Source organism: Ooceraea biroi, chromosome 5, assembly GCF_003672135.1.
Source record: "Ooceraea biroi isolate clonal line C1 chromosome 5, Obir_v5.4, whole genome shotgun sequence".
Taxonomy (NCBI): domain Eukaryota; kingdom Metazoa; phylum Arthropoda; class Insecta; order Hymenoptera; family Formicidae; genus Ooceraea; species Ooceraea biroi.
This window is the reverse complement of record NC_039510.1, coordinates 15,454,208-15,481,579: the sequence shown is the minus strand read 5'-3', so window position 1 is coordinate 15,481,579 and position 27,372 is coordinate 15,454,208. Positions and strand designations below refer to the sequence as shown.

The window sequence follows — 27,372 nt, the reverse complement described above, 5'->3', positions numbered from 1 at the left end:
AGAAAATTTGACTTTTAAATTGTGCACACACAACGACGTCGATCGTTCTCATTCCAAGGTATCGATATCGATGAAACTGTCTTTCATAACGATACGAAATGATCCAGAAATTTAGACATCATTTCCAGAGAACGTGGCAAAAAGAGAGAGAAAGAGATACGTGCACCGTGCACGATCCTGCGTGAATCTGAATATCACGCAGGGAAACAAAGTGTTATCCTTCTGTTCCCAGGCGATATACGACATGCTCGGCGCGTGTTCGAGCAACAGGCCGGCGGACAGCGCGGAGGAGAGAGCGAAGAATATCTTCGCGAAGATGGACGAGAACAACGATGGGCAGCTGACGCAGGACGAGTTCCTGAAAGGCTGTCTCCAGGACGAGGAGCTATCAAAGATGCTCGCCCCTTAATCCCGACGCCGCCTCACTTCCGGACGAGCCGTCGACGCGCAATCGTAATGACACCACGCTCTCACGATTCTCTCAGAACTCAACGTCGGCAGCAACAGGCCGTCACCAAGATCGACACTCGCATACATACTCGTAACATCATTACACGCAACACGTACCAATACAATATTTCCTATTAACTGTGACAATTATCGCGGCGATTCGGTAAGAAGCCTCGCCGCCACTCGTGCCCCACGAAGAAGGGAGCACGAGCTGTGATGATGGTGGATACTGATGAAGGATCATCGAGAATGATTGAACGAATGAAGTACAGTGACTCGGTCGGCGAGTCGTTTTCAATTGTTGCGCGAGTTTGCTGGAGAAAGGAATTTCCGAGAGATCACAGTGACGCACTGCACCCCCAGAACTCTTGTTCGCCGAGCGATTGCGGGACCAGCGATGATGTCGGTGATCGATAATCTTGGCTGGTAATCCTGGAGAGAGAAACCTCACGGACACGAAACAGGGAACGACGACGACGACGACGACGACGGGGGACCTAATTAGCGTGGAAATCCTCGCGACCATTTCGCCAGTTCGTCACGTTGACAATCACACAGCGGTTCGCACTCGCTAGTTCGTCGCTCGGATTCAGGACTCTCCTCGGACTCGTAGTGTGATGGAATTAACGGTGGAATCTCCGAGTTCTCTCGGCGGAAGTGACAACGCCGGTCATCGAGGTCCGCGACAACTCTCAAAGCCCGTGCTTGCACCGACAATTCGGCCCGACTGATCCTGCACAAACGATTCGCAGTCTCCCCTTCCGGATTGTAGCTTCGTCTGATAACTGACGGAGAGTAGAAATTCACTCAATCCTCTGATGCGCTCGGGAAGTCCTGAAGGACTTTGCACGTAGTTTCGTATAAGTTTCTTATCGCAATCCATGATTTTGGAGATCTCGACATCGCGATTCTAATTTTACTCCGGATTTATCAATAATACCTGGGGATTCGCGGCGAGTCTTACCAGACCCCTTATTGTTTTCGCGAGTTCCCATTGTTTCCGTTTCGTTGCCGCAGAATTAGTGTAATGATTCACGTGCATCACAGATTACATGTTTCATACACTGCGCACTGATACTGCGTTATGTAAGACGTCTGCGAGCATTTACAAGCACTTGATCTATAGTATCATCAAGATTCCTGTGCATATTACACAGAAATAGATATCGAAATCATTTTAAAATCAACTTTCATTATAGATCTAATCTGTATATATAATCTCCCAGTAATATAATTTTTCAATCCCGCAAATCTCTTTTCGAGAACTGATATCGTTTGATCGCACGGTGCTGTCTTTTTCTAATCTTGTATAAATCTACGTAAACAGCTCAAAGCTAACTGTGATTTCAATCTCGCGTAAGTTATTCCTTCGATGATCACCATCAATCTCCGCTTGTTCCATTTTGCTACTTGCTAAGTCTCACTTATCAGAATGCACCGCAGAAGTCACGTCAAAGGTTCACTGATACAATTTTACACTCAGTTATCTAGAACTAGAACTCTAAATAAAGTGAACAATACATAGTGCATCAGAGAGAATGAATGAGAATTTAAATTAATGCTCCTCGGTGCAAAATCGGCTTTTGAAGTCCAAGCGGTTTCATTGTCTCGCGATGGGAGCGAGACGGAAACCGGAACCTTAAGTGTGAAATTAAAGGTTGAAAAGTGACGAGAATCACCGAAGAAAGCCTCGTAAAAGTGACGAGCAAGAGACTCGTGCGAAACACGTCACAAAGAGCGCAAATTTACCAGCGCGGAAAAATAAAACGTGTCAATGCGTCTCTTCTTTTCCTGCGAGCGTGTCGATCGTAGATCGTGAAGATCGATGTTACGAGGGACGAGCCATCGTCATCCGCGGAATTACGCGCTCGCGCGAGATGGTAACACAACGAATTGCGAATTATAAGGTAATGTCGCTTAGATAGGGGGAATATCGCTTAAGGGAGACACGTTAATTTTATATCGGTGCTTCGCGAGAGCCCTTACATCGATCGCACTGTCGACCAGCACGCGCGTCATCGTTCGCTCAAGTTCGCTGAAGACAATCTATCTGTATCTCCTCGTATAATGCCGTTACGTGCAACGAATGCAGACACAGCAGTTCTGTAATAACGTACGGTCGAATGTACGTTTATCGTGTTCAACAGAAATCCACTGGACTTAGGTTGCACGTGCGGTGTTGTGTGTGGATTAAGCGAACGGCAGCGGCTAAAGGAAAAACGATGGTAAAAGTTGTAAAAGCGATAAAAGCGAATTTCCGGGCAGCCAATACTCGCGTGAAACCTACAAATTTCTTCAGGAACTTCCTATATTGCCGCGCCTCCGCTTGTTCTTCCCGAGACCGTGTGCACACATGCAACCCGATTCTGAACATGTATCTCGTGACTGTCGCGAGAAGCTCGTACAGCGGAATCTTCGCTGATGCCATTTATCGTCGCGTGCTTCTGAAAATAACAACGAGGTGTAATCATCGGTTATGTCGACGCCGATTAACATTGCATTCATCTTACTTGATTTTCTTTTCTCCATTTTTTGAAAATTGAGCAAAAACTTAGTGAAGCGATACTGACGAGGTCAGACAGAGCTGTGGTTAATTAAAACTAAAATTTGATGAAGGTGGTCAAAATTTTCAAGCAACGATAATTGGTATATTATATATGCAGCACGCATAAATACAATGTAATATACTGCCATATGCGCGAATAATATATTGATTATATTTTTTCTTTTTTTTACGTGAGACGTTGTATGATTACATGTTCTTCGCATCGTGTTGCGTTTATGATACGGAGAGAAAACATTTCGCACTGATACCGTCTTTCTAATCGATACCAAAAAAGTCGGCCTCGATTACTGCATAACGATTTAATTTATTGGATTCGCGTGCTCGTCGACGCACACGCGCATGCACACACAAAAATTCCGACGCCCTCCATCGCGAAGGCGTTGGGTTCTCGTTTTCTTTTCTCTTTCTCGTATTCGATGGTATACATCATGTACACGTGTTCGCGAGAAACACAGTGTGCACCGAGGTCAACGTGCTTCGCGTGCACGTATAATAGTTTAAGATTTATGATCGCACGTATATCGGACGCACGACGTCACCGCGTGACGTTCTTCGCGAATATGTGTGCTGGGAGACTTCCGGTTCGCGCGAAGGTGGACAAATCGGTTAGCTTGCCGTCGAGGGTTGCGCCAAGCCGATAAGGTAAGTCCGTCACCCACCACAGAGTATTTCGGACGTAATGCGAACGTCTTTGTACGCTCTAAATGTATCTCGAGCGAGATTATTTCCGCGAGATGTCTGCCACTTAAAGAATTGAGAGTATTTTTAGAAACGAGCGCTGCTACGTCGGAAATCCATCTTATAAGAACGATTCCTATTTTTCTTCAACGATGTCTAAGGATCTCTGCAAATGTATTATACCTATTGCAGTACTTATCATTGTTTCACTTGATGCACAGAATTGCGCGATGCACGTTGTGCAGATTTAGGCACGATCATTTCCGCTGTCATTCCTCATGGCTCGCAAGTGAAGCGACCTCGAGTACTCTTTTTATCACGTAGCTTTGTACGTGGCGTAGGAACTTCTCACGTGCAAAGCGGTTTAGTCGCGCTTGGAATACATTGTGATCCGCGCGGATTCCTGATGGACAAAAAGACCTGCTACATTCATTCAAGCGTCTCCTAAAGAAATCTTCGAGTCGCTGGATCGATTCTGCGCTACAAACGGGTGAATGAGACTGGTTGGTGACTCGGATGAAATCTAGTTCTTGAAGTTTATGAGGGAAGATTCTTACTATTCAATGTGTATAGATAAATAGTACAATTATACAAAGAGCACATAATGCGAAAACAAGCAGTGCAATTTAGAAGTCAATCGTAGGAGAAATATGCGAATTATAAGCTGTTGGAATAGCTGTAACATTACGCGATGAAGTAGCCTAATTATAAAATTATTTTTCCAGTAATTCCTTCGATACGTCGATATTTCGCATATTATAGTTCAATTACTGCGTGACTAAACTGTATTAGAATCGATATTAGAATTAAACCAATCTAGCAATTTGTCACGTGTACGTGGAGCTGATTCGGACGTGTTTATGGAATACTTATTGATGTGCGATATCATAGCATCCGAGGTGAATCCTCTGTGCTAAGTGCTAAGACACTCTATATATTTGTATATTGTTATATCTTAGACAAATCAGACTGATAAATAATGATTGTGAAAATCATATTTAAATGATGAAATTAATTTTTAATCGTGGACACCAAAAAGATTATATTAGAGAGGAAGATATTCGCTGAATATAATAATAAAAAGAAATCGCAGCGCAAATAAAGATATAAAACGCAATACGAATAACTGCTTCTGATTAAAAATATTATTAAAAGCAGTCGATGTGGACAGAAGTGAGCGGATAAGGGAGCTTTTAATTAAAATTCCGATTCATCTTTCAGTTCCATTCGCCCGTAATTACTATAACGAATGAAAAATAATCAGAGGCTTGATCGATAAAATGGGTGAATGTAGTCGTTAAAAATCTTGCGTCACGATACGCAAGATATAAAATACTTATAATATTGATTCAGATTAAAAAAAAAAATCCATTGATCGAAATAAACTCTAGAGCGCTTTGATGAGTGCATTACATTTGGAAACTGTGAGTGTACTCTATAGTATTTTCACGAAAAAACGTTACTAAGACTTTCACAATTTACATAGAATAATTAAATTATAATGGATGTTACTTAGTACTTAATTTAAAAAAAAAAAACAAATTTATAAGACAAAAATGTAGGGTAAAACAATGAATTAATGTCGCAAAACTATCATCACGTTTAAAAGCATCGGCGGAAGCCAGTTAATAACGTGATTAAAAATCCTAATGAATGATGGCAGGGTATCAAGTGGTGGTATCTCTCAAAATTAATTGTCCGTGCTAAAATTAATCGGTGGCACAAGCGTTTAATGAATGGCACCAATCTTGATTAGCAATATTAATCTCACCTAGTTGCACCAGTTGCACTAAAGTTAATTGCATCAGAATTAATTGCTGACCAAACCTAATGGATACGAAAATTAACTGACCTTTTACATAGTAATTGTATTAATCTATAAATTAATAAAATAAAGTGGAGAGAGGAGAATCTCTCTTGCCTCCCTTTTGTATCAGTCAAAGAATAACGATAAGCGGACCACAATGTGTTACTGGCACGTCGCTTCAAAACAGGAATCTTGTAGTCAGAGAAAGATCTTTCTCGCGAAAGCATGTGAACATTCTTTACCGACTTTTCTTCAGTAGGTAGACAATGTCCAGGACGGATAACGTTTCGCATCTCTGTATCTGTAAGAAGTAATCTGTAAGAAGAGACACACTTATCATTCGAATCGTGTACACTCATCTTGAGAATACGATAGGCTAGTGTCTATTAGTGATAGTATATTCGACCAATTGTGTGTTTTTATTAGGACGATACGCTTTTTGATCCGCGCGGTTGCGTTCACCCGTCTCTCCGCTTCTGCGTTTCGCTCGCGGATTTCTCATCAAAGTATCGAACAAATGACGATATTTCGATCAATTTCGTGCAATCCCTCTCTAGATAAATTATATAGACACAAATTAATATCGTATAGCTTGATATAAGGGACAAAGTGTTGCAAAAGTCGCGCGTCGCATGTGATTTCGTCTGCGAGCGAAGGGACAAAGGAAGCGATTTTAATCAAACTTAACGAACAATGCTCGTAGCTCGTTATTTTTACACAGTGCTAGCGCGCGAAATTAAATCGGGAGTGTTGGCCTACTGCGGCGGCGATTTGCCGGTTGAAAGGAAAATCGAGGTCGATCGATTCGCGGAGCGGATTGGAGAACGCTTCCGCGCCCCATCGAGATAAATAAAAAAAAAAGAAACGCGCGCTCGCATATATTTATATTAGGCTAGGTACATATCATCGGCTCCTTCCATGATGCGTGAGTGAGAGGCGGAAGTCCTCTCGCTTCGCGCAATTTTACTCTCTACGTGCTTCAATCGCAACTACCACGATTAAGTCAATTTTAAACGAAGATGAAGAAGAGCTCTATCCGTTAACACGATATTTCGAACTATATATAGACGTACGTAATTATATATGAAACGTGTTATAAATAATATAATAATATAGTATATATTCTATGTGTTTAGCGAATCTGTACCAGTTCGTGAAAACGGTCCTGCACACTGGCGATGGCAGATTTTGAGGCGGAAGAAATTGTCGTATCAATGAAGAAATCTATAAATGACAGAAATGGCAGAAGCTTTGGGGAAATGCCAACAATTACAATTATAATTATTCGCGCGTCGTTAATTCGAGCGTTAATTCGCGCTGTATTATTGAGCAAAACCATCACCAATGTGCAGGACCTGAGATAAACGCGTTCGCACACTGTCCTTGATTTACGTAAAAGTACACGCTCGCGTCCTAATCCGCTAATCGTTGGAAATGAAGACTCGGCTCGTAAATCCACGCAAGACTTCCGGGTAGACTGCGGGGATAATGCGGGGAACGGGACATCGCAATTCTCCTCTCGAATAGAAAGTGCAGCATTGACAATCGACATAATAAGAGTTCCCTTTTACGAAAGAGTCGACGTACGTGTAGACGGGAGAATTTTATAAAGCTTAAGAACGGACCTAAAGTGCATTACATTATTAGAGGAGCCGTCGTTTGCGTCTCGGTTGTCGCCCCCTTCGACGTGTGATCCTTCTTACGAAACCGTCATATGCAACAGGGAGGAAACGTAACGCACATAAATGCACGCACGCGATCGTGCGCGCAAATGCGCGTCCAGGTTTCCTGAATTACGATTTCCGCGCGCAACGTACCATATTACAGAAATATCACTTCAGTGGCAAATCAACCACGCCATTGATCGCCAATTAAAAATATAACGATCTCGAGCAGCGGATCCGAAGTGTTGACTCTGCGCTGTCACTCTTATTCAACCTTCTTTCTGTGCGTTGGCTATCTTCAGCGCAATTCGAAATTCTGATGCTTCTTATCGCACGCACCCTCTATATTCCTTTCGTCGGTGCCCCGTGAATCGCATCTGAGCGAATAATCTAAGTAATAAACTTTTTTGACATGCTGCGCTGTTTCACAGTCGCGCGATTAACTATCGCATGTCGGAGTACTTCTCAGGTTCATGTCCCAAGGACGATCGTAAATCCTCCTTCTCATACACCCCCTTCGCCAATTCATGGTTCGCAGAAGTACTTCATGCCGTTTGACATTTGGCAGACGTTTTCTGGTGATGGAGGTCGTGAAAATTATTCATCGGGGAATCATTCTCCACTCTGCTCCCTTTATGATTGCTTGGGTGAATACTGTGCTGCCGCTCACTCAGTAATTTTATTAGCTTATTATTTGATCTCCTCTGATAGATATTACGTCATTCGTTTCTCTTTTATACTGCACTTATCGTAACTGTAATTTCAATTTTATATTTGCCATTGAAAAAGAAACGTTTAGCATATTTTAGTTTTATAGGAAAAGATGATATGAGAGAAGAGAGAAAAGATGCAATCTCATTGCCGAATGATACGATTAGAGATTTCTGATTGAAACAGGATAGATAGCATTCCGGTCCCGCGAGAGTTAAGTGCGATTTCGCATTGGCCGATAAATTTAATCTCCTGGGAAACACGGCACTGCGAGATCGATACGTCGATGCCGATCTGATCTGTCGGAGGATCAATCTTGGCCGTAAACGGTACGAGTCCCTCCTTCATATGGTAGCTGCGTATCCCGATTCGCTCGCTTGTAATATCGATGAGTCGGCTCTACGCTGTAATTTCCGTAGTTCCGTTCCTACTCGATGGAAAGATATCTCGCTCTTAACCCTCTATCCTGATAAGATGAAGCACGTTGCAGTATCATCATTTATCCGGACCGTAACAACCTGCGAACGCCGTAATTCAGTGATTTTTAATCTTTTCACGTTCTCGCTTTTCAGACATTTATCTCAATATCCTGGGTATTACCACATCTCACATTAATTTTCAAATAAATAAATATTAATTTCACTGCATGATTCGCAGTACTTGAAGATGTAATTCTGAGATTTCATCTTTTCCATTTTTCTGCAACAGAACACTTTCTCAAACTTGAAAAACCAAAAAGAAATACTCGTGTATTCAAATGCTTTTATTACATCATCAAGTCATGATGCGTGTTAGTTGCAGATTATCTTTCTGCATTTTAAAAAGTGTCGATTAATCTCGCAGTCATGTCTTCGATTCCTATCTAGCGGTATCTAGCTTCGCTCGATGCTAACAAAAGATTGTGATTACAACAATGTGCATGTGCACATTGTAGTGAGTGTAGAAGACACTTTTCGATTACATTTACTTCCACGTAATTTGATTCATCCATCCATCCACGAAGCGTATCGATAGAAGCTGATCTCTTCTCGTGAACACTCGTGATCGACTATCGATCGGAAAATCAATCTAGGATCTCGGATATTGTAACGTAGCACAATTATTGTATTATTGTAATGTCGCTCTTATTGCATATTGCACTGAATATTCATCCGACGTAGCGTCGGATTACCGCTAATCCTGAGAGAGGCGCATCTCGTGACGTTCGGAGCTTATCCACGAAGGAGATATCTGTGTTCCAGCGTCACGCTTCTTGCCTCGGGTTTCACATGCTCGCGCAAAATTAGCCCCCGCAAAGGGCTGAGTCAAATGGTTCAAGCAACATTATCGTCGCTATCTCGTTAACGCGGAAAGTATTTTGTACATATATATATATATATATATATATATATATATATATTTACATGTCTAGTCTAACTGGGGTAGCTTTTATCGCTAAATATAGTGGACTCGTTCCACACCTAAGAACGTCAATGCTGACGAACGTGATCAATGATCGCTCTCAATTAGATGCCGATTTCTTTATGACATTATATGTAACTTACATCGCGATTTTCTTCACTGGCTTTCTCTGGTTTCAACATGAATTCTTGTGGTCTGTAGTCATTTCTGCTGAAAATATCTAAATTGTCTTTACAGCTATTCATATCATTCTTTATCTTCAGGACATCTTATGACACCAATTGTTATGATGGCAAATATGTTATACTTATGAGATATTCTTTCGGCCTCACCAGATATTTTCTATTTCATCAATATCTATTAGTATGCCTTCACTTGATCTCCGCATAATGATTATGCGCGTACATAATCATCAATCATTTTAACGGATAATTGCATCCGTTTGATCGATGCGTGTTAATCAATCACACGTTTTGCATACACGTACATGATTTAATTATCTATGAACACGTTCCACGCAGCGGAGGTAGCGATCTTGTTAATACGTGCGTACTCGGCTAATGCGAATACACAGACCAGCAATGATGAAAGTAAAGTGCTTCAGCTAACTTGACAGTCTGTAATTTGTACAAAACAGCGTCGAATTGAATCGATTCGGGAGACGGCATAAGGCGCTCGATATGTATCTGTGACTCAAGGGAATCACTATATTGTTGTTCTTTATGTTTCACATATTTTCACCTCGCTTCAAGCGAAAGATCTGGCAGACAGATCAAATCGGTAGCAAAAATTTGTGGCTCGCTCATCTCGCTCGTCGACGAGCTTCGATCCTTTCGTTTTCGTGATGATACGTCAGAATTGAGATATTGGGTCGTCCGGAAAGTTCGTGCCAATTTTTAATAGATGGCGTTGGAACATGTCTGAATATATCAATGTTATTGAAAACACACGATTTATATACATATGCTTAAAGGTGACATTTCAACGCATCTTTAGGAAAAAAGTTGTTTCAGATAAATTGATTCGTGTCAGTTTTGTACTCTTTTGAAGATGGAAGAAAACAAAGAACATTTTAGACACTTGATGCTTTTCTATTACCGGAAAGGCAAAAATGCCTCACAAGCAACAAATTCGATATGTTCTGTTTACGGAGAAGGCGCTTTAGCTGAAAGAACCGTACGTAAGTGGTTCGCTAAGTTTAGAGCTGGTGATTTTAACCTTAAAGACCAAGAACGCTCGGGCAGACCCTCTACTACTGATCATGACCAACTCAAGACACTGATCGAGAATAACCCGCGCTACACGACACGTGAATTAGCAGAGATACTGAAAATATCGAAAACCACTGTCCACGATCATGTAGTGAAGCTTGGTTACGTAAGTCGCTATGGTGTATGGGTTCCGCATAATTTGGCCGAAAAAATTTAATGGATCGCATTTCCATCTGCGACTCGCTGTACAAGCGCAACGAAAACGTACCATTTTTGAAGCAATTAGTGACGGGTGACGAAAAATGGATCATTTACAACAATGTAGAACGAAAAAGATCCTGGGGTAAGCGAAATGAACCAGCATTAACCACTCCGAAAGCCGGCCTTCGTCCAAAAAAAAGTCATGCTCTGTGTCTGGTGGGATTGGAAAGGAATCCTATATTATGAGCTCCTACCACACAACCAAACGATAAATGCAGATAAGTACTGCTCGCAACTGGACGACTTAAAGACAGCGATTCAGGAAAAACGTCCAGAATTAGCTAATAGGAAGGGCGTCGTGTTCCATCAGGACAATGCCAGACCTCATGTTTCTTTGACTACCCGACAAAAATTGTTGGAGTTTGGCTGGGATGTGCTACCTCACCCACTGTATTCACCAGACATTGCACCTTCAGACTTTCACTTATTTAGGTCTTTGCAAAATTCTCTTAGCGGCAAGAACTTCAACTCTTTGATCGACATAAAAAACCACCTTGAGGAGTTTTTCGCCGAGAAACCTAAGAAGTTCTGGGAGAATGGAATCTTCCAGTTGCGTGAAAGATGGACAAAGGTTGTGAAACAAAACGGTGCATACATAAGTCAATAAATATTTATCGACATAAAAAAATGTTGCCTTTGAATTTTTCTTCAAAATCGGCACGAACTTTCCGGACGACCCAATACCTCAGCGTGGTTATCGCGAGGAACGAGACTGTGACGCGGATCCGCGATCGATGGGTCTTCGAGCTATATGTCTAATGAAGAAGCTACTCGTGAGGAATGTACTGCCGTTAATTACAGTCCCTGGTTCGTGAGCATCATGAACGTTACACCATTACGGGTGACATTCCCAGAACACCCTCCCATTACTTAGCCTAGGCTACTTAGGACCAGATTTCTTGACACATGAGGGAGTATATTCACAGAAGTCTTAGATTACCTGAGAATTACGTAGTCGGTGTGATTAAAGTAGAAAGAATCCCGCGATGAGGGATCCGCTGATAAATGTTGGTTTAAAAAGCGATTTCAGGAAGCAAAATGCTAACGCTTCGGCAAGGAATAGGACAGGGTCGTTATCCTGTGTCGCTAATTAAAAACCAGACCGAGGCCATTTTGAGCTCGTCCTTGTGCGAGAATCGGGAAATGTATTTAAAGTCTTGATGTAATTCAAATTATGCACCATACTTGCGATCTCGCTAAAATTATATAAAAAATAGCATGCTTCATTTTAAAGGATAAACTTGTGAAAAATAAATTGTTAGAATTTTTCGTATTATTCAAGGGAAAAGAGTTTTAATTCTCAGATGTTCTCTGTAGATATTTTTGATATTATCTTTCTTTATATTTATGTCGTCCAATTTTTGAAAAGGCACAATACTTCCCAATAGATGTGCACAGAATTGACATTAAATTCACGGAGCTGTGGAGAGAAGTACTCATGTATTTCCAATCTCATTTAGAACTTGAAATTCTGGTGACGTCGATTATATCGCTCAAGACTATTGATGTGCACGATACACCACCATCTACTCGCACTTTAATGAATACAACTATCCTTTCGCATACGTGCAATTTCATTGATCGTTCGGCGTACTATTTTCGCATCGTATCCAACACGCAAGATCTAAACAGCAGGGAAGTTGCATTCCAATTGTACAGCGCGGTAACTTGTTTAAACAAACTTTACCTCCGAATTACATGATCTATCAGCAATCAGAACCAATCGTGTGGGGTTATCATGAGTATTTGGTGGGCATTTCATGGATTTGCGCGATTGATCGTAACACGTGCTTTTGCTAAATGGTATCTATTTTCCGATGCTAAAAGTAGATCTGGATTTATATTTCTATACCAGTAACTGAATATATATCAACTATATATATATATATAAATAAATTTATAGCAAACTATCTGTATCTGAAATTTATACTGCGAAAGCTCTGATTATACGATAACTACGTCGGTGTGGCGGGCTTTAACATTGATGCAGAGTTCAGAGTTCGAAATCAGAAAGGACTGAACGGATTGACCTATGAACTCACAGTTGAGCAATCGACCCTACAGCAGGACGAGGTCTTCGCATGGAAGGCTGAAATTCGAATGCCACGTTTGGCGAGACCAAACCTGGTCGTGACGATTTCGCATTTACGATAAGCGAGCGATTCTCGCTCCTCGCTATAATTTGGAATATTGAGTCGAAGCACGATACATCCGTGTACTTGCGACAGGGACAACGCGTGTAATTCGACAGGCAATCTGTTATCGTACGCAATTTAGGGCAATCAGTTATCAACGCAGGATCGATCGCGATTTTTTGTTCAGGAGATTGCACCCTCTCGCAATCTCCTGAACGAATATAGTCAGACTCTCCCTTTTTGCCGTTACATGTTAAAGTGCAAGTCTCGTGCAAGATTTATTGTCGCTCTTATCCGCTTTTGTACAGTTTACAAACTCCCTTTGCTATCGATCTAATTACGTTGCACGAATCAATCGAGTTGCTAATCTTGCTGATGAATATTTTGGTGTTTGAGCAGCTAGAATCGAGCGATCATCAGGATTTCGTGCATACAATCGTACGTAAAATCACGCTCTTGAGTATCAAGGATTTCGAGTCTTGATGAAATCTTGGCGAAATCAACAATTAAGAATTCGCTACTCCACTTCTGTTCGTTGCTCTACTTGTTACTTAGGTACCCACTTTTTTGTTGTGCCACTTTTTTGGAGAGGAGGGGGAGAGGAAATGATCGTATCAAGGAACCGATAACGTTGTAAACACACGTTTAGAATTTCTCGAGCACGCTACTTCCTAGTTAGCTCGACAAGTCCGCTTATCTGAAAACCAGACTCTCAGACATATTACAGACGTCCTTGCGAGATAATTGCAAGCACGATATTTTGCATACGGCTGTCCCATATTTCAAGTAAAATTGATTTTCCGAATAAGGTCGTTACCGATCAGAGCACAAGACAACGAGCATAAATCTTTCGCAAGGTATTAATTTTGCCCGAAGGCCATAAGTGCTGCTTATGGTCACATTTGACGCGCAGATAAAAGAATATGCACGCATTTACCTTAGACAATCCACAAATGCAGGGAGAGAAAGTGACATACATAAATAATACGAAATGATGGCTGATGGACGTTGCATGCATTTTTAATCTGCTATTCAGAAAATCGGAAGATAATACATGAACGCAATTATAAGCTTCGGAGTTGAATACACACGTTGTACCAAAAAACAATTTTGTGCATTCCGTACAATTTTCTTCTGTCATTAATTGTAGACTGAAAATGGGTCGTAATGTAAGACGCAACGTGAAAACTCGATACGGTAAAAAAATGTGTTATAATTATAAAAACATAGAAATTATAAAAAGATAACTAATGTTACTGGAAGTGAGTATAAAGTTTATTTGCATGTTGCAAGGTGTATATCAATACTGCAATAAATATTCCTAGCACTTACATCGTTTTATATTTCCAGTTGACAGTTAATTGTAAGGATCATATCTGAGATCAGAGACATTTTAAATTTGTTTTTCCAATCTGCATCTCATAAAATTCTTTTTTAAGTTAGAACAATCTTGATTTGCCGAAATACTCGACGGTAATATAAATTATTACTGCATTTATATGCATATATTTATTTTATATATGTTTGTTTCACTATTTCTATTCAGATACATTCTTCAATCGTATGTTTATTGATCTGATAGTAAAGACAAGATGTATAATGAAAAATATTAAAAGGGAAATGTTTGTGACGTGTAAACAGCGCGTTTGTATGAGAACGACACTTCAATCATTCCTCAACAGTGTGCCATAATGATACAAATTTAATGACTGAGCTGCAGAACAGAGGAATACCTTTTCAAATGATGCTCCAGAACATGATAGTACAGCCATACAGCATGTTACTGCTCCCGAGCTATATCTGAAATTAAATTTCCGCTAAATGCGATATATCGAGCGTGGATGAAAAAAAGAAACTTCCACAATTCTCTGCCATTATTTACGCTGGTGAAGCTTCTATTATTCAGCTTCTGATCCATCGCTGCGTTGTTACGCTCGCGAGTTCGAACGCGTTTATTCGACTCGAAATTTGCAGAACTTTTTACCTTTTGTTTTTTAAGAAAATACATGCGTAGATCGTTGGGCGGCTGAGTTAACTAGTCATTGATTAATGCAAACGTGTAATCAGCGCATCCACTGATTGCACGAGATTGTCGGAGCGTGTCCGGATAATGCGACCACGAATGTCACGTAATTATGATTAATGCGTTATGTACTTTTCATACGCCATGAGTTTGCCATGGATTTAACAATCAGCAAGCACTTTAATAGCTTTTAAAGAGACACGTGCGATTCTCAGTTTGCTTAAGTTAGATTTGTTTAAAATATATTTATTATCCTTTTTAGACATACGAATATAAATTTGCGACATCGGAGTCTCAAAATGCATGTAACATAATTTCTCTGTTCATTGACTCTTTTGAATTTGTATTTGCTCACGTTATTGCATAAAGATTGCATAAAGTTTATTAAAATATGTACATAATTACTAATTGGCATCGTATGCAATATAATACAATGTAATGCCATGTATTCATGACATGCAAACTAACTTTTCAAAAGTTGTGACTTTTTAATAATTATTTTTTGCATCATTTATGTTCATTTAGCCAAGTCAATCAATAGTTCAGCAGTTGCAAAAATATGCACAATTATTTGTCACATTCGGAGCAAGGATTAATTCCAAAAGAGTTAATAATATATTTCGCTTTTGTTTAGTCAGGACATAATTATTGCGACGCGAAAAAAAATCTTTATTGCAAAATATCGTGATTTACGAAAGAAAACTAAGAAAAAACTGACCATATATCATGTGATCTGTTTCCCAGAATTTAACAAAATGACGACTGGATAAATACATGTTAATACATTATAACGACTTATTATACTACTTTATTCGACAAAGACGACAAGATATCTAAATGTTAATTATCGATCCCGAAATCTGTTTTCGCGAATATCATAATAACAAGAAAACAACTCCGGAACGTGGCGGGTGGGCGATTGTAACAAACAGAATTTCATCTGATCGAACTTACGCCGATAAGTTTGCAGATATGTGTGTCAACTCAGAGCGCAAACAATCCCCGTTCCATAAAAAGCCTGCAGACGCGATGCGGAAGCGCGAACAGTTCTCCATGAAAAACACGAATCTCGAGAATTTCGCGAGGCCGGATCCGTCACTTCCGGATACTCTTAACAGCCCAATTCGAGCTTCATGAAGTGGGCCCGCATGCGTGTGTCCACAATGCGAAACGAAGCTACGACGACTCAACAAGCGCTGATACAGAAGACAAACAATATATTTGCAACGAGCGCGATGCGCTGCATAACGGTCATCCTCGCGTGCGTCCAATTAACTTCCCTATCCGGTTTCGATCGGTGCCGAGTGTCAATGACGGAAACGCACGTGAGGGTGAACTTCCGCCGGGCCGTGTGCGACTGCACACGCGCTAACGCGTTTGTTGTTCCGCGTGCGCAAAATTATACATGTATATTGCGGCGAGCGTTATTTCTTTTCGGAACAATGCGGGGAGAGACCGATCCTCCGTACGAGATGCGATCCGATGCCGGCGTCGAAGGCGCCTCCGGAGGAGAAGACCGGAGACTCGAAGCATCTCTCTCCCTCGAGGCCGCCATCGTTTCACGACGACGAGGCGATGAAAGGACGCTGCTGTCGTCGCCGGTTATCTGTACGTACGTTAACTATACGGCAAAAGCGAGCGAGAAGGCGAGATTGCATCGTCGCATGATGATGCACCCTCGCTCCGCGAGCAAATATTGCTCGTAACGCCCATACACACACACACACACGACCATACGTACGTACGTATATACATGTATACACACGGATTTACACTTGAATAAGATACACGGTACCTACGTATTGTAATTACATTATTATTGTGGTATTATTAATTAATTCCGTTTAAGCAATCAAAATAAATTCGTATTTTGTATGCGGGTCACGCGCGGCGTGGTACCGCCGTTAGGAACCCGCATTATCGTCATTACTAATATTATTATAATAAAGCACACACTACGCTCCAATTGTCATTATTGTTACTGCTACTTGTCGTTATTGTTACTGTCAGTTGTTTCTCTTGCGCGTGGCCTCTCCGCGCGCTACGCGGACTACCGTCTCTTGCTCTCCGTTTGTTTGTTATTAATCTTGAAAATGTTTCTTTTCTGTTGCAGTTGCGTGTGAATGCGTACGATTGCGAATGCGAGTGAATGCGTCCATCCCTCACCGTTAAACTATCTTCTCTCCTGCAACCCCTGTTATCACCTCCATCGCATTCAGTGTCCACTTACCGAAAAATGCAACTCCTTTCGTTGTTTCGAAACGTCGCCGATACATCCCGCCGCGAAAAAAAAATGGATAAAATCGACCCTCGTGATTTCGTAAGGAGGATTTTCGCTTCCGAAAAAGCCTCGGTGGGAATTGAACGACGACGCGCGCAAGTCTCCGAAATCGCGCGTCCTATTTTGCATTTTTTGAGGACAATTTTGAGGATGATTTTGAGAACAACGCGTTTACCGATCGCCATCGCTTTTATGCACTCAACGGCAAAGATTTATCGCAAATATTGAACAACTTGCTGCTCGTCGTCGGTTTTAATATCCGTTGAGCGGGAAGTATCCTCCGTCGCGGTTTTTATTCTGTTTCACTGCTTAATTGCAGCGAACCGATTGATCTCGAATGCGGTCCCATCCCCCCAACAAAGTAATAACTGCCCTCGCGGAACTGTCGAACGGGAAAAAAGCGATGTGACCTATCGAACATCCACCGTCTTGCGCTCCTCCCACAGCTGGCTTAATCGCAAAAACTCTCTGAAAGTTACCGGACATCTCTTCTTCTTTCAGGCGTGTCTGGTTGGAGAATACCAGCCGCGAAGCGTGTTGTGCTTAACGGCACTATTAGAATAGTAGACTAGTTAAAGCTTAATTATCTGCTAATTGCGTTCCGGGAAAGTCGGGGGATTCTGGAAGGGACTTGAAGCAACGATGGGGAAGCAGAACAGTAAGCTGAAGCCGGAAGTGCTGGAGGACCTCAAACAGAATACAGAGTTCTCAGGTGCGCCGTTTTATACAGATAATTAATCATTTTAACTGTTTGATATGCTTTTCTTATCTATAATGTGCGTGTAACAATTTTTCCAAGATAATTGTATTCCTGTTTCAAAGACGTACATTTCGTTGAACAAATCTTTAATTAAGATTTTAATGAGGATGCTCACAGTGTATATATACAGAGGATCTTTTTGCTTAGAGCGTATCAGAAGGTAAACGTGCAAATGTTTGTCGCATAATACGCGTGGAGCGTATTATGCGACAAATATTTGCAGATATCGATAAATATTTAGCTCGCGGATTTGTTGAGCAGCAGTGAGTCGGCAACGTCAGCAATGCTAAGTGCAAGTAATATTTTACGACCTTTTTAAAGATGCGGAGATCCAGGAGTGGTATAAGGGATTCCTAAAGGATTGTCCCAGCGGGCACCTCAGCGTGGAAGAGTTTAAGAAGATATACGGAAATTTTTTCCCTTATGGGGACGCGTCAAAGGTAAACAGGAAAAATTTCGAGTAAAAGTGTATACCACGTACCATAGACGACGCGTAATCGATAAATTATTTACATGTTGCATACTACCGGCGACCCGGAACTATTAACGTTTTTTTCAAGAATTTATTATGATTTTCTTTCAGTTTGCGGAGCACGTATTCAGGACATTCGACTCTAACGGCGACGGCACGATCGATTTTCGGGAATTTCTCTGCGCCCTCAGCGTGACGTCCCGCGGCAAGTTGGAGCAGAAGTTAAAGTGGGCCTTCAGCATGTATGACCTGGATGGCAACGGTTACATCTCGCGACAAGAAATGCTGGAGATCGTAACGGTACGTGCCAAGTCGTAAAATCTGACTCGCGAGCTCGCGAGAGGATGAAAATAGAATATTTTAAATAATCTACGAAATATCTCATCATTACATATAGTCGATAATATACATCACTGTTTGTGCTTTATTAAAAATATTATTTGTATTATATCTAACATAACTTTATTATCTGAATCACTTTTTCTTCTGAATCACTTTTCATGTGTTGTTGAAAAGTTTGTTATTTTTGTATACAGTTTTGAGAAAATGTTTAAAAGAGGATGCGTATGAGAAATTTTATTTCACAAAATTTTATTTCATAATAACATTGATTGCAGGCGATCTACAAAATGGTAGGTTCCGTGATGAAGATGCCCGAGGACGAGTCGACACCGGAGAAAAGAACTGACAAGATATTCCGGCAGATGGATAAGAACAAGGACGGCAAACTATCGCTTGACGAGTTTATAGAGGGTGCGAAAAGCGACCCGTCTATCGTGCGACTGTTGCAGTGCGATCCTAGTGCACAAGCTCAGTGAGGCCCTGGGCCAACACAGACAAATACTGCTATGCCATCCGCATAGCCGAATCGGAGTCCGGCCCAATTAGTAAGCCGTGCAGAAGCGACGCGATCGTAAAAATTTACCCGCCTTATGTCCAGTGGGGGTTCACTGAAGAAACTGTTGAAACGTTATCTTCTCTTATCTCGTTTTTTTTTATTTTAATAAATTATGTGAGGAGTTATATAACATAATTATTATATAATAACAAGATTGTGTAAAGTTTAAAAAAACGTGTAATAACTGCAATATTTATGCACATCAAAAATTTATAATGATAAGATGCATAAGGGTGTGGATAACTTATTCACCAATAATTTCAAAGTTATTCAAAGCAAAATTATTCATTATCGTTATGGAAATAATTTTGCTTCGCGTTTTATTCGTGGACAATATTAATGCATTCAATGGAGATTAGATAAGTAAACGCTTACGTGTCTTGGCAATTAGATCACATTCGACACGAAGGATAATAGAGATTTAAATTCAAGACACTGTGTTACGTGTAGTTCGCTTTATGATTAAGAATTATATGCTTAGCGAGATATTTTAACAACGATAAGTTAAGTATTACTTGTCAGTAAATGATCAAACGCTATCGTTTCTGCGGATCTGCAGTGTAAAAAAATGATTATCTGAAGTTAATACGCTCGCTCAAGCATTGTTATCTCGATATGTGATGATAGTAATAAGTTTTAAGAGGTCGTGCTCATTAAAAGATAATGTTTCCGCGGTTTCTTACGGATATTCCACGATCGCGTGTACGTGCTATCTGCGTAGATGCGTGCAGGAGGTGGTGGGCTTCTATGAATTGGGCCGGTAACTCCGAGACAGGTCCAGGGTCACTGGGCCCATGGCGCTTGCGCATACCGCAAGCTAGTCGACAAGACTAGTCCAGTCGCTCCGTTTCGTTGACGGATCGGTTTAGCGAGAAGCTTGTTACGCCTTTTCGAGTCGTGCTAACGCTGCGTGCGCTACGTACGAACGACAACCCGCAGATTCGTCCCCCCCCGCGTTCTGAGACTCTTGGCGCAAGAGAAAGAGACAGGAAGTCGGTCCGCGTTGCTGCGCTCGCGAGCGAGAGCGACTCTGACATCCGACGTTGCGTTGACGCACCATCGATGAACTTCGATGGCCGTGAATCGGTCACCTGCCGCTTCCCATAGGGCGTTTGTAATTGCGTGAGACGATCAGCGAGATTCTAAAATACTCTGTGTTCGTAGTACCCGTGATTTTCGGTTGCGCGGCGGACGAAGGCTTCTCCGACGGCGCGACGACGGGATTTCCGAGTTTCCTCGTCCTCGTCGCTCTCTGGACGGAGGAGGGAACTCGCGATGGGCGAACGCGTTACGCATCGCAGGCGCATCCTTGTACATACGCGCGAGATCGTATCGCGTATGCGTCGGCGCATCCTCGGGCTGCCGTCGCAAGGGAATCGAGGGTATCCCGCTCTCGCGCGCGCGCCGTGGTCGCCGTCCTCGCGCGTCGCCGCGTTCGCTCTGCCCTGGTATCCAATACCCGGGTCGGACGGATCGTTTACTCCCTCGAGGACGCACGGTATCGCACATCTCACGCCCTCATGGAACCACCGCGAGTATCTTCACCATCCACCAGTATGGACTGACCGGAAAAAGACTCACAGGAGACTCACACCGCGTGGCGTCTTACTGCGCGCGCTAGCAACGAAAAAAAAAGAAGAAACTTAGTCGTTAGAAATCCCGCGAAGGGAGCAAAGGTCACCGCGAAAATCGAGATCTCCGCGTCGGTGAGACGCACCTGCTAATTAGACGCGCTTGTAGAGACCGAGCTAGAGCTTGACTTAGCGAAAGGGTTGATGCGACTGCGAAGCGCATGGTCGGATTCGCTGCCCTCCCGTCGAAGGTGCTGCGAGAAGAAATACTCGATTCCGATATTGATACGTCGTCGGCGTAGAAAGAAGCGATCAATCCTTTATTTCGTCGCGACGCTTCTCGATTTACCGCGCACGATTTTAGCAATGAAGAGAGCTACTCGCAGAGCTGTGCGATCGTTTCGTGAAGAGTTCGTCCTTTACCGTGGCCGTTATCCGTCTCGTCGTCGTTTTGCCATTTCTGGTGACCTTTGTCGTTACGGCGGTACAGTAGGATGAACGTAATCGTACTCGGATAGCATGAAGGTCCGCCTCTTCCCAATCTCGCTAAGGGGAGCGAAAAAGGGCACATCCTTGCCGATCAGAGAGCGACTGGTCCTCAGCTTTAGCGGAGGCTTCGCGCTTCGCCGAGCGACTGACGGATAAAAAAGAAGAAACCTCACGCGCTCACGCGCGTGCCGTATTTAGAGATTTATTTTTGTGAAAGCGTGCGTCCTGTGCGTACTGTGAGCGTGTAAATGTGCGAGTATATCTGTTCTGTGCGTATGGCGCGTGTCCCGTGTAGGGAAGCGTGAACGCGAGAGAAAGGAACAGAAAAAGAAGAGATGGCTCGAGGTGCGAGCCTTATCGCCCCCGTCGTCCGATTAGTATTGATCGAGTATTGATCGATCGATCGCGATAATTATACATACATAAATATACATATTATACATACGATTATATATATTAATGATGAAAATATAGAGAGTGGCAAGAAATCGCATGTCGCGATCTTCGCCCGCGCGAATCATACACGCAGCAGCAGCAACAGTAGAGTTTCGCGATTTGCGGCGATATGTTGGCTACTGCGCGATCGGACGGTCGAGTTTAATCAATTACAGGAACAAACACGAGCGTGAGCGATCTACGCTTCTATATATATTTTTTCGGTGTACGATGAGAGTGACTTCCGACGGTTTGTAGTTATTTGTCGAGAGAGAAGATGGATTCTTATTAAGTTATTTTCAGTTCGCCTCTTTGTGAGCTTTTCCTCATCTCGTTTCCTCCCTTTTCTTATACTGTTTCTTCTTGTTCTCGTTCTTCTTCATTTTCCTCATTGACTCACTTCGTCCCTCACAAACGTGATACACTGCGTAATCATCCTTCGATCCGTGATCGATATCTTCGGAAAACACTTTCGTTGCACTGCGCGCTCCCGACGAGGCATCCGGTCCAACGTGTCGCGATTAAAAGAATGCGGCGGCGTGTAAGTGAGTGCTGAATAAGAATTTCGATTTTTACGTTTCGCAAAATGCGTTATACAAAGAGATGCAAAATATTATAAATATTATACATAATTATTAATAATATATACATATAGATACCACACACACACACACACACACACACACATACACGTACACACACACACACACACAATCTTTATTATAATATATCTCTATTGTATTTTCTAAGATGTACATCTATTCATCTCGTGCTCATTAATATTTAAGGATAAAGACTATTTAAATAATATCTCTAATCTTTCACTATAGTCATTATATAAACGAATAAATAACTTCAGTAATGTTAATATATATGTATAAATATATTATACACGTTAAAGAGATTCTAAAATTACTCTTGAAACTCTTTTCTCGCGATTATACTAAAATGAAAAAATTTTATTCTTTAACAAGATATAAGAAAAGAGAGAGACACCTTGACAGAAGCTTGGGATGCACAGGCAGTAAAGAGTAGTTATAAACGTTCGTTGAAAACGAAATCTACGTTACAGCAAATAGCATGTAGAGAACTGCCAATACTATTTCATTGAATTCGAGTGACGGCAGTTGAGACACAATTAATTGTACCTTATTACAAATGAAGAAAGCAATAAACATGAGAAAATATTGCGACTAAATTTGCACAACTCGAAAGATCGTAAAAGTGGCACGATTTTCGAACAAAATTTTGATCGAAGATAATTTGACGATTATTACGAAACGAGTAACACCCGAGTTGTGTCGATTTGTCAGAACACGAGCGGTATCAAAGCAATTGCAATTGATAACAATGCGCGTACTCGTTGAATTGAACAAAAGGATTAAAAATTCCTTGTGCCGGAAATTGTTCAAATAATAATATCTCGTTCTGTTTTATCAAGTTGAAATTTCTTCTAATAGTTCGTACGCGTTTCCTGGAGAAATTTCGCCAATATCATCTCATTTTTATTCTTTATTTGATTACAAAATCACTACTCTGTAAGAAACACACAAATCACATTCAGTTGTTTCGTCTTGATTTAGTTCGTTTAGTTAATCTTACGAAAGCGTGATTAACGTAACAGATTTCTTCACGTCGTTATAATTAACTCTTGTACGATGTAACGTCGGTGCGAACGTTTACATATGCGCATTTTGCAGCGCATTATTGTTAATAAAAGAATCAAAATCATATAGGGAATACGTGTTGTCGTTCTAGAATTTAGATATGTTTTAAATCAGCATAGAAACGTCTAGCTTTTTATAACGATTCCATTATTTGATATAAAATGATAGATTGTACGAATTATAATCGCAAAATTGCGAAAGATCGCGCGCCAACGATTCTCGTTATAATCACGATTACATCATATAACGTAAACCATTTCGAGATCGACGTTGCATTGCCTAGGAGTACAGAATAAATATTTACCGACCAGGGACATAAAAAAACACGAGTATATTGCGACAAGTAGAGAATTGAAAGATGCTAGAATTAGGGAAAGGGAAAAAAGACAAAGTGTCTAATTACTATTATGTACCTGTCTCATGAGTGTTCGCGCAATAATAATTTATCACTTTACTCAAACTATGGGTGTTATGAATTATTTTATCCATTTGCAATCCTAATGGAATATACATTTAATATACATATACATTTAAAACAGAAACACGTGTTACACATTTATATTATATTACGTCATATTTGCTGTACGTATTTTAATTTACAGCAACAAAGTGCTTTCGTGCTGCGAACACTCACGAGGTAAAATCAGAGCGAGATTAAATCTACATCTGCTTGTTCTCTGCTGCGCCAGTTGAGTTGCTCTGTCCAGAGGCAACATTTGCTCACTGCGTTAAATGGTCCACTTTCACGAATTCTATACGACACTGCTCTCCACACTAGGTCCAAGGAATACGAAAACGTCGTAAGGGATATGTAAAAGCACCTGAAAAGCATTTAAGAAATCCTTAAAAGACACTCTAGATATATGCTAAGTATATTCTTATATCCCAGAAGATATATATCCCAATTCACTGAAGACAGTAATCCATTCTTTAGAAAACTTTAGCGCTTTTTCGCGATCAAGAGCCGAGGAGTTCAACTGCGCGTAACGTGCGAAGATATCGCCGCGAGGAACACGTTTGGAACTTTCGTTTGTACCGACTTGAGTACTTTATAGGGGGAAAAAAAACCGGTTGTGAGAGAAGGAGATAGAGAGTACTAGCGTAACTCTTTGATTGAATGCGTGCCTCGATCACGCTTGAAACTCCACTTTTCTCGAGAGCGTGTCTACGTTCCCTATTCCTGAAGAACTTTTCTCGTTTCCGTCTGATCGCATCTTCACGTTCTGATATCCGCGTGTCTGATACGATCACGAGATATATATATATATATATACGAAAGAAACATGCACCGAAGCGCGAAAGCTTGCCAGTCTCCTTTTCCTTCCTCTTCAATCTTTCAATCTCCTCTCGCGAAGCGATCCATTTCTTTCCACCATCAAGAAGTTAGTACGATAGCTCGTCGTTTCACGGAAAGTAGCATGCATGAAACGCACAAAAAAAGATTTTTTTAAATATATATATAAGCGCGAGAGAAGATTACGTTCGTCAAAAGAGAGAGAAAGAGAAAGAAAGAGAGAGATACGGATATATTATCGATGACACTTGCTGCTCTCGTGTTTTTGTCGTGATATTTCTTCCTAAATGTAAGGTATGCAAAGTTAAGCGTTAAAAAATATGAACTGTTGAAGAAAATAGTTTCTCATACTATCAGCATGGCAGATTCGAGAATGATGCAATAATCGTTAATCGTACGAAGGAAAGGAAATTATAATTCTCTACCGCAATGTTCTCACTCTACCTATCTTGATTTCTCTCTTGCCTAAGGGTCATAGCGTTCTCGACTACTTAGAGTTTCTCCTCTCCTAGGATTACAATGATATTGCGAGCTAATCGGAGATTTATCGGCAGGACTCTATGTAACGCTACTTCTCTAACAAATATCGCCGATCTTCACAAAAAGACCTATGCCTTAAAACTTTCTCTGCATCTTCTTGCCAACATGTTCTAGTGTCTACTACGATAACGGTCGTTGGAGGCGCATAGCTCACGGGTCAATTGATGCTATTCTCTTTGTCAGAAGTTGAAGAAATCGAAGCGCAGATTACGCATCTCGCATGCACTTGCGATGATATGTTAGAGATGATTATAAGTCACGGTGTATGAATGACTTTTTAATTTATTCTCTATTTCTTCTCTCTTAATTTATTCCTCTTATATTGATTATATGCGCGCTGTAGCTATTTAGTGGAAATATGTAAACGCTGAAAAACACTTCGCATTAAAATCTTTTAATATTTTTCTTTTTTTTCTTTTCTTCACAATTCTTCATCATCAGGCCAAGTCCAAATTCCCGTAGATTTTATTTTATTAAATTGCAAATCGAATTGTGGTTTCTTCTATTCAATTGCCAGTTCCTATTATCACCTTTTACAATTGCCTTTAAATCCCAGATTCATTCGCCGTGCTAATGAGACTTCGCTTCACATTTACTCCGTAATCACTTCACGTTCGTCTGAGACGAGTTCTGAAAATCGCTTTGCGAGCTACGCGACTCGAGAGTCCGATAAGAAACATGAAAGTTGTTTATGGAAGTCCGTAATTAGAGTATATTACACAAATTTCGAGCCAGTGCCCGATGTTTTTTCTCGTAGGTGTAACACAGAAACATTGACGTTCTACGATAGACTCTTCCTTGTGCGTAAATTCACCTATTTTCGATTCGTATGTTTTTTCACGATTTTAATAACGTCTCGATGTGTCTTGCAATCTCGACCACTGTTACCACGAAAATAATCGCTGTATCTCTCCATGATGTTCCCCTCTATATTCCAGAGCAGATATAATTACTGACATTTAAACGTATTCATCTTTCTGGACGCTGTAACTCCCTAAATATTCCTTCTGTACCTCTACGATAATGTAATTTATTGTTACTTTGATATGTGGTTCTATCGATGCTAAGTGTACGAAATACGTGTTTTATCTCGCATATATTGTGTTTGTCCCGGATAATTATTTGCCAGGCTTTCGCAAAACCGCGTCCGAGGCTGCGCCTTCCAACGCGTGGACGTTGGATATTCGTATCTGCCGATCCGTGGTGTTCCTTAGAACGAACATCGGGTGTGTGGACAAAAAATTCCGTGTGGAAGAAAAATGCCACAAAGCTCCCCTTGAACGCGCGGTCGTTAACGCGGCAGATGCGAAAGCTGCCCAGCAAAGTTTTGTACCGTGTAGCAATATCACTCGACCTGCAGATAATCATCACTACTTGTTAACTTACTCTCGGAGGATACGATTAATCAATTAATTTATTATATATCTTTCCCCCCTTTTCTTCGAAGAACACGCGATGCGGTGTACCGTATGTGATATACATGCTGACGTCGTACAAATCGAGGAAAACACGAAAATCAAAGCGCACTCTCCCGTTTCCTTGCGTTCTGGTACTGACAGTGGAACACCGGTAAGATATATTAATGTTGTGTATATTGATGATCGTGAGGTGTTACAAAAGTTTTATTTGCTTTACGCCTTATACATATTTACTGTAAGTTATAATTATTACTAGTTGTTCATTATAAATAAGAACGAATCACTTGTGTATCAGTTAAATTGCTACATTAAAGTGTTGATATTATACTCGTTCAAAATCGTGTTTCAATTGACTCCTATGGAAGTGCTGCCATTTCTTTCGGACAACACTTGGCGCGGCAACACTATTGCAACTTCCCTGATACATCCAGCCGTGAATTGTCCATTATTTCATCCCCGTAATTTCTTTCTCTTGCAACTGCCTTTTCTCAATTGAGCGCGTTGTTATCGTTATTAAGCTACCGCGGTATTAGTATATATCAATATCTATTATTAACAAAATTTAATATTAACGGGTAGTAGCTCGATAGTGATACAAACTATTTTGCTCATACTATTAACAGATATTATGCATTAAATT

The 27,372-nt window shown here is 41.1% G+C and overlaps 2 protein-coding genes across 3 annotated transcripts in view; both read left to right on the top strand.

Moving 5' to 3' along the window:
• The window catches only part of LOC105286457 (neuronal calcium sensor 2), a 101,956-nt gene extending 93,342 nt beyond the window's left edge, over positions 1-8,614 (top strand). For both annotated transcript variants that reach the window (XM_011351416.3, XM_011351417.3), the window contains exon 6: positions 233-8,614. In XM_011351416.3, coding sequence (XP_011349718.1) covers positions 233-409 — 177 coding nt within the window. In that variant the 3' untranslated portion in view covers positions 410-8,614. The remainder of the gene's footprint in view (positions 1-232) is intronic.
• The window catches only part of LOC105286458 (neurocalcin homolog), a 121,042-nt gene extending 93,978 nt beyond the window's left edge, over positions 1-27,064 (top strand). Inside the window, exons 2-5 of the mRNA XM_011351418.3 lie at positions 17,690-17,900; positions 18,270-18,388; positions 18,532-18,720; positions 19,038-27,064. Of these exons, the coding sequence (XP_011349720.1) occupies positions 17,831-17,900; positions 18,270-18,388; positions 18,532-18,720; positions 19,038-19,238 (579 nt within the window). The 5' untranslated portion in view covers positions 17,690-17,830 and the 3' untranslated portion in view covers positions 19,239-27,064. The remainder of the gene's footprint in view (positions 1-17,689; positions 17,901-18,269; positions 18,389-18,531; positions 18,721-19,037) is intronic.
• The last annotated feature ends 308 nt before the right edge of the window (positions 27,065-27,372 follow it).